Source organism: Neurospora tetrasperma, assembly GCF_000213175.1.
Source record: "Neurospora tetrasperma FGSC 2508 unplaced genomic scaffold NEUTE1scaffold_4, whole genome shotgun sequence".
Taxonomy (NCBI): Eukaryota; Fungi; Ascomycota; class Sordariomycetes; order Sordariales; family Sordariaceae; genus Neurospora; species Neurospora tetrasperma.
The window spans coordinates 3816654-3824107 of record NW_009799102.1 but is presented as its reverse complement, the minus strand read 5'-3'; the positions used below and the strand labels follow the sequence as shown (position 1 = coordinate 3824107).

General features: G+C 53.6%; 1 protein-coding gene across 1 annotated transcript; it reads right to left on the bottom strand.

Moving 5' to 3' along the window:
* Positions 1-752: 752 nt before the first annotated feature.
* NEUTE1DRAFT_84766 (uncharacterized protein) lies at positions 753-7054 on the bottom strand (the record flags this gene model as incomplete). The annotated part of the gene is made up of 4 exons (XM_009854298.1): positions 753-2657; positions 2733-6197; positions 6258-6422; positions 6495-7054. 4 exons carry the CDS (start codon positions 6975-6977, stop codon positions 1038-1040), a joined length of 5733 nt encoding a protein of 1910 aa, XP_009852600.1.
* Positions 7055-7454: the final 400 nt, after the last annotated feature.

Below are 7454 nucleotides of genomic sequence, written 5' to 3'. Positions count from 1 at the left end.
AAAAAAAAAATAAAAAAAAAAAAAAAGAACCAAGAACCACCGACCAAAAGCAGGATTTCGCTTCCATTTTCCCCATCTTCCACTGTTAATAATCCAGACCATACAGAAAAACATAACTTCACTACCTACTTACTATTCGTTGTGTAAATACGCTACTTACTCAACGTTCAACTTCAGCTTATGCAATATATCGAAGCGTTTGCCATCATCCAATGGGACGGACGGACGGACTTGGCTGTATAGAGTATATAGCTTCGCTGTTAGGAATTAATGCTCTAGCGGTATATAGTATACTGTATATAAGCAGGTGATGAAGAGGATGTCAGAAACGTCATGTGTGGATAAATGAGATCCGTCTTGTCTTGTCTTTTGGCTTAATCTTGATAGTTCACTCAGCTCACGTGCAACCACTTCTATCACTTCCATCACCGTGTAAACTCGCTACGTATGTAGTCTTCTCTTAAAATCCCAAAAGCAGAATACCGCTAACCGAAGCCAACCGAAACCACCGACTGCCATCTTCATGCATCTGAGCACTCTTTGTAATTGTTGGCCTTTTTTTATGTTCCATTTGATATACACCACTCCGCTCCATTGCCTCCGTGTATGCCTCGCTTCTTGTCCTTATTTATAACCCTATTTTCATTTCCCTCTCAAACACCGTACCATACTACATGAATTCATCACCACCGTACATACATGATAATACATAATTTTTTTTAACCTAAACCTACTATACTTTGTTGTTGTTGTGCCTATTCGTAAACCCCATCCCATTCCATCCCATTCCATTCCTTTCACTTCCATAACCATATAACCATAACCATCACCATGACCATAACCATGACCATAACCATACCAATACCATTGCACACCATTGCATACCGTTAACCACCAGTTCGATCGAGTACGAACAAAACAACAACCATAACAAACTCCACGTTTTGTAAAAACTTTCAATCAGACAGAATACCACACCACACCACTCAGACAATGCATGCAATGTTTATCCTCACCACCACCATCAACTCATCCCTCTACTCCGTCCCCAACCGATGCAAATTCGACAAAATCTTGTCCAACACATCCTGCCGACTTAACGCCGTCCCACCATTACCACCGGCATGTCCCCCCCTTGATCCTCCTCCTCCTCCTCCTCCTCCCCCCATCCCACACCCCAACTCCCCCTCCTCTCCATCCTCTATCGCACTCGTACTCCCCATAAACACATTATCTCCACTCCTACTCAACCCTCTCGCCCGTCCACTCCACGTACCATTCCCACTAGCACCCGATTCAAGACCGCCAAGCAAGCCGCCTAGCGTACCCAAGGCACCCAACCCGGCAATCCCGCCGCTGAGGGCAGCCACGTTGAAGGCAGAGCCGGGGTTGAAGCCTCCTACGCCGACACCGCCGAAAGCGATGCCGCCAAGCGGGGTGGGTGGTGGTGCGGAAAGGGGAAAGTAGTTCTGGTCGGGGGAGACGTCGGTGGAGGAGAGGGTTTGGGGTTGCAAGGGAGGGGTTTGGAAACCTTGGGCTTCATTGAAGTACGAATTTTCTTCCACGTCATGGGCTTCTTCTTCCCCTCCGCTCTCTTGTTGCTCGGCCCCTGTATCTGCTTCTGCGGGCGTGTGGTCCGAGGTATTTTGAGAGGGTCGTTGTGCTGCAGTGGCTGGCGCTGGTTGTTGTGAGGACGCATTAAGCGCGGAAGGGAACTGCAGATGGACATTGTTCGCATTCGTCCAGGGGTTATTCGACGTCTGCTGTGCCTTTGGAGGTTGACCTTGCGGTGTCGACCCTGCTCCCGTGTCCACACTTAACTGGGTAGGAGAGATAGTTTGCTCTGACGCCTGCTGAGCCGATTTTCGTTGTCGCCGCTTCTGAGACTGGGATTGCGAGGAAGCTCCTTGACTTCCCTGCCGGCTGTTTGTCTGTGGAGGTTGGCTTAACGGCGATGGCTTGGCCTGATTCATCTTTTGCACGTACGGCGGCAACGGAATCGGACTATGACTTTGCTTTGTAAACTGCGGCTTCGCCGGCTGTTGCGGCTGAGGCTGCTGGTTCTGAGCCTGTTGCTGCGATTGAGGCATATGATGATGATGCCCCTGTTGTGTCGGCGAAGGGGAGAACATCTGCGGTTGAGGGCTCCCCACCATTTGTGGACTCCCCATCCAGATGTTACGACTGCCCTGGTTTTGATACTGCTGTTGCCAAGGTCCTTGGTACTGCTGCCTTATATCTTGATGAGATCCAGACTGTTGCTCAAAGGCAGAACCGAACAGCACTGGTGCTGGAACTGAGTGACTTGAAAACGGCGACGAAGATGAAGATTCACCAAATCCAGCGTCGTGCTGGTTGTAAGTGTACTGGGGTTGGACTCTTGGGTGCTGCGTAGGCTGGCCAGTGAAAGAGTTCTGCTGAAACTGACCATCGTTCGGCTGAGCAGATGCAGAGGAAGCGTTGCGTGAGTGAGCTTGACTAGTCGCTGGTCTCGAGCTAGGCTCCGAAACGTCCTTTCTCGTCAAGGCCTCACGAGCATTCTTCATGAAGTTTGTAAAGTTTTCCGCATAGTCATTCGTGAAGTCGGCGTGAACGAGCTTTTTCTTCCCAGTGGTCTCATCCAGTTCAGTCACAGCCGGCTTATAAGGCGAGTGGTGCTTCAGCGGATCCCTAGTCTTCATTAGCCTTTGCTTTCAAAGTGTTCACAAGCAAACTTACTTGTTATTATAAACCTGGAAAAATTCGTACTTTTGAGACACCCTCTGATCATCATCCGCACACTTAAGCAGCGACGAAGTCATTGGAGCCGGCATGATGCCCTCGTCACTCAATGGAGCCCAGACCCCCCGTCTGCACTGACTTTCACGGCCTGAAATCAGGTTTTTTGGAGGCCATACAATTCCTGGGAGGTCATGGATCCGGTCAATGCCAGCAAACGAGAACCTTCGGGATGCAAAGGCCTCAGGCAGGTCTTTCTTAGCGCCTGGCCTCTTCTCGGGGAGTTTGAGTTTCCTAAACTGGGATGCCTTGTACACCTTGAAGGGTCTTGGCTTCGGCAGAGGTTGCGGCGGAGATGGTGGCCGAGTTTGATCTACCGGCGGCAGCGGTTGGTGAGCTTCTTCGTCCTGGGGCTGTGGTTGTTGCTGTTGCTGCGGAGAGCTCTGAGTTGACTGCTGAGCTTGCAAAGGCACCTGGGGTACAGGAACAGGCGTCTGCTGAACATGCTGAACTTGTTGCTGCTGCTCAGGCAGTGCAGTTTGGACCTGCTGCGGCAAAGGAACAGGACTTTGCTGTTGCGGTGGTTGAGGCTGAACCTGCTGCGGTAAAGGAGCACAAGTCTGCTGCTGAAACTGGAAAGCCTGGGGCGGCAGCGGGACAGGGGTTTGTGGGTAATTCTGCTGAGGTTGTTGCTGATAATGCTGCTGCGGCGGTTGGAAATGTTGGAATTGCTGCTGTTGCTGCTGCGGTTGGAATTGGTGTTGCGGCATCTGCTGGGGCATTTGGTGTTGAGCGAAATGCTGTGGTGACATTTGCTGTTGAGGATACGGCTGAGTTGACTGCGACATCCTACGCTGACCATCGTAGTGCATGGGCTGAGGGCTAAACACCTGGGAAGGGTGTACCGTTTGCGGGACATTCGGTCGCAATTGTGCCTGGTAGAACGGGTGGTTCTGCTGAGGCACGTACGACGGTGACGGAAGAGGCGGTGCTGGCATGAACATGTGCGACGTATATTGAACGTTGAACTGTGTGTGTGGCTGGACAGGTTTGCGTGGTTTGTACACATATGGTTTGTCTTGCTTGGATGCCAGGGCCGACGACGATGCTGGTGGCGCGATGAATGTCTGCTGTTGTTGTGTCGGGTACGTTGCCGACAACGATTTCCTAGGTGCCGAGGCAACTTGAACAGGGTAGGTTGGAGGCGGCTTGGGTATAGTGTCCAGAAAGTTGCTCTTGGAGTTGTGCTGCTTCCTAGACGGGTTCTCCGTGTATTGCGCTCTGGCTTCCGTAGACGTCGGTCCCAGGTAATGCCAGACTTGATTTTCCTTGTCCAAATCAATCTTGACTTGCTCCTTGTTCTTGTCGGGCTCGCCAGTGTGGAATTCGGCCCAGACAAATCCAGTAGAGAACTCATCGCCCTTCCTCGGTATCTCCTCGACCGGGCGCTTGGCGTTGATCTCTTGCTTGGCTTTCTTCGAGGTCGGCATCGGAATGGCGTTGGGTGATGCCTTAGGCAGCCTGTACTCGGACGGGTCGGCCACGAGAAGCCATTTCCACTCGACTTGAATCCTATCACCGCTCGGAATAACATCCAGCAGGAGCGTCTCTTCCTCGTGCAGGTTCTCCACCACCACACCGGCGAAAATGTTGCCCTGATAGTACTGGATCTGACAGATGTCGTTCTTTTTGAGTGCCTCTGCAGTTTTGCGCACCACAGGATCGTCTTCGAGAATAGCGCCTTCTGTTTTGCGATCTCTCTTGACTCTGTGGAAGCGGCAGCTGAACTCGAATGCCTGCTCTTTGTATTCCGTCCCATCCTCTCCGATAACCGGCACATCACCCTCTTCCACAAACACACCAGCGGCAGCTGCGCATGTGGCATGGTACGCCCTGGGACACTTCTTTTGCGAGCATTGGAAGCAAGCACCCTTCTTGGACCGGCAGTACAAGCACTTGAGCTCCAAGCGGGCCTTGTCGATGCCCGCCACATTCGCAATGATCTCTTGGTCGTCGACGGTCTCGATGTATGTCTCGGGTAGATATAGAGCACACATCCGGTGGGCCTTGCGACCATCGTCCGTAGGCATAATCTCTGCGCCGGGAATATCGTTGGGACATAGACAACACGGCGGCTCGACAGGTGCCTTGAGGCGGAAGCGACTTCTTTTCGCTTTCCCTTCTGTACCCCTGTTGTTTGCCTCCCGTTTTCTCTTTTGCCCCGCTGCCCTGACTCTCTTTCCTCCTCTGTGATCCAAGCCTGATGGCGGACTAGGCAATCCGGTATCTTGGTCTGATTCGTCCGAGTCCTCATCCTCGTCTTCATCCTCATCCTCCGTTACCTCATACTCCGTCGACTCGCCGCGCAGCTTACGCTCGATCTCGTAAACATCCACCCAGACACTGTCCTGAGCTTGCGCACATTGACACTTCTTGGCGATCTTGCCCATGGGGAGCCAACTGTCTAACGCGAAGTTGACAGCCTCAGCGCAGTTGTAGCCCAGGTTGTAGCCAGAGTGGTAGCCATACGGGTACGTCACGACAAACTCGCCGGGATAGGACACAACCTTGTTGACCGTGATGCCGTAATGCTGCTTGAGGTGGGAGGGGGAGATCAGGAAGGACTTGTGGCGGAGGAACTGATCGCAGGCTTTGGCATCGGTTGGCCAGATATTCTTCATGGCGGCTTCGAACCGACGGGCATCCGCTTGCGAGATACTATACCATTGCTTGGGAGCTCCAAAGTGAAGGAAGTTGATGCTGTAAAGATCGACATCCTCCAAATGCCACGCAAAGGTCGCCTTCCACATACCTAGGTAGAGATACGCCGTGTTGACGCCAGGAACTTTTGTGCCCAGAACATCCAATAGGTTGGGGAGTTTGTTGAGATTCCAATTCTCGGTCGATTCGGCGAACAAGGTTCCGGGGAGATCGGCACCGTATAGCGGAGGGGCATAGGTCAATGTCTTCCAGTATATCCTTTCCAGCTCTTCGCAGCGCTCGGGTGTGAAGTCGGACACGTCCATACGGTAATCCCAGTCCTTGAAAGCAGCCTCGTCGATCATGGCCGACCCTTCGCGACGAATGTACTTGCGCCGTGCTGATGTCGATTGCATCTTGGGCTTGCCTTGCCTGCTAAAGCCCATTCGGCCAACTCTGGGAAGGCTCTCTTCATCCTCGCAAGCTTCATCTTTGACATCCTCCTCCTCAATCGACTCTAGTGGTTTGTCTTCGTCTTCGGGCGGTGGTGACACGGGAGTGATGGGGGGATCGTCGGTTTCATCCGTAGCGGCCTTTGCCGATCCTCGCGTAACCCTGCCTTTTCTTTTTCCTCTGCCCGTGTTTGTACTTGTCGTCGTGGTCTTGTTCGATGTTGTACCGTTCGCAGCAGGCGGAGCAGCGCGGCTTCGAGGAGCGGGCTTGGTCTTTTCGGCATTGGCTCGTCGCTCTCCTCGTCGCGCAGGGGGCTGGTGTTCGCTCTGTTCGCAAAGCTGACGCCATTGGGGTAGGTTGTAGGATCGCTGATGGAGAATGTTGACCTGGCGATAGGTTCCATTCTGGCCCATGATCTCCTGCTTGATTGGCTCGCGGACGCGGACTTGCTTGACCAGCTCGTCCAGTGGCGGCAGCGCGCTCCTCCATTCCTCGGGAGGGATGATCTTGATGATGCCGGATTTCATGCCATATTTATCTACCTTTTCCATCTGCACTCCCCCAAAGAAATCAATTCAGTCAGCGAGACCTGGTGTCATAGCACAGGAAGAAGACAAACATACAAAGAGTTTGAAATCTTGAAACTGCTTCAGGGTTGGCTTGAAAACAGGAACGTTGTTCTCATATCTATCCGGCAAGATCTCGCCAATGTCCTCACTTGGAGACATGGGGGTGGTCGCAGACGCTGCCCCGGTGTCTGGCTGTTGCGAGTGCGAAGTTGACTCTTTTCCTTCGCCTTCTTGTTCCTCCTTGATCTGCGTTGCGCTTTCGACCGTGGCCGCGGTGGCGGGCTCATGTTCATGCGAGACGCTAGGCTCAGGCTGCTGTTGCTGCTGTCCGGTTTTCGGATCAGGCAGCGGGTCGGAGCCGAGGTCGAGATCGAACGTATGGTCTTGGTCGAGTTTGTCGGCAACATCGTCATCCAGGTCGCTGAGTTCGGACTCGGAAGCCTCGTCGAGATTCATGGCCTTGTCGCTCTCCGGTGGCGATCGCAGACCCATGGGCGTGGAGGCATCGGGGTCGGCGTCGGGATCGGCGTTGGTCATGATAGCGTCCGGACTGCTGTGGGCGACGACGAGGTCCTGGGCGACAAGGTCTTGGGCGACGGGGTGGTCTGGCGCCGCAGCGCCATTCGCTTGGGTGGACATGATACGGGGCACTACATGCGTCCAGGCTTTGCGATTTGCGCGATGATGACGAGGTCGAATGCTGGGACGGGGCGTGCGTGCCGTGTGCGGATAGTCGGTCGGTTGGGAAACGGGACGAAAGCAAGGCGTCGGGGGTTGAGCTCGCTGTGGTCCGCCAGCCGGGTCTGCCACTCCCGGGGCGAAGGAGGGCTCGTGTGAATACGGTAGAGACAGGCTCGGGTCAGTCCCGGTACCCGTCGTGATGAGTGCTGTTGCGTGCCTGATGCGTGATGCGGCGGCTTCTTGCTTCGATTTCTGTTGAAGAGCGGACAGCCAAGTCGAATGCGCCTGGCAGGCAGGCAGGATAATCGAACAATCGGGCGGTGGGTTTGGGTG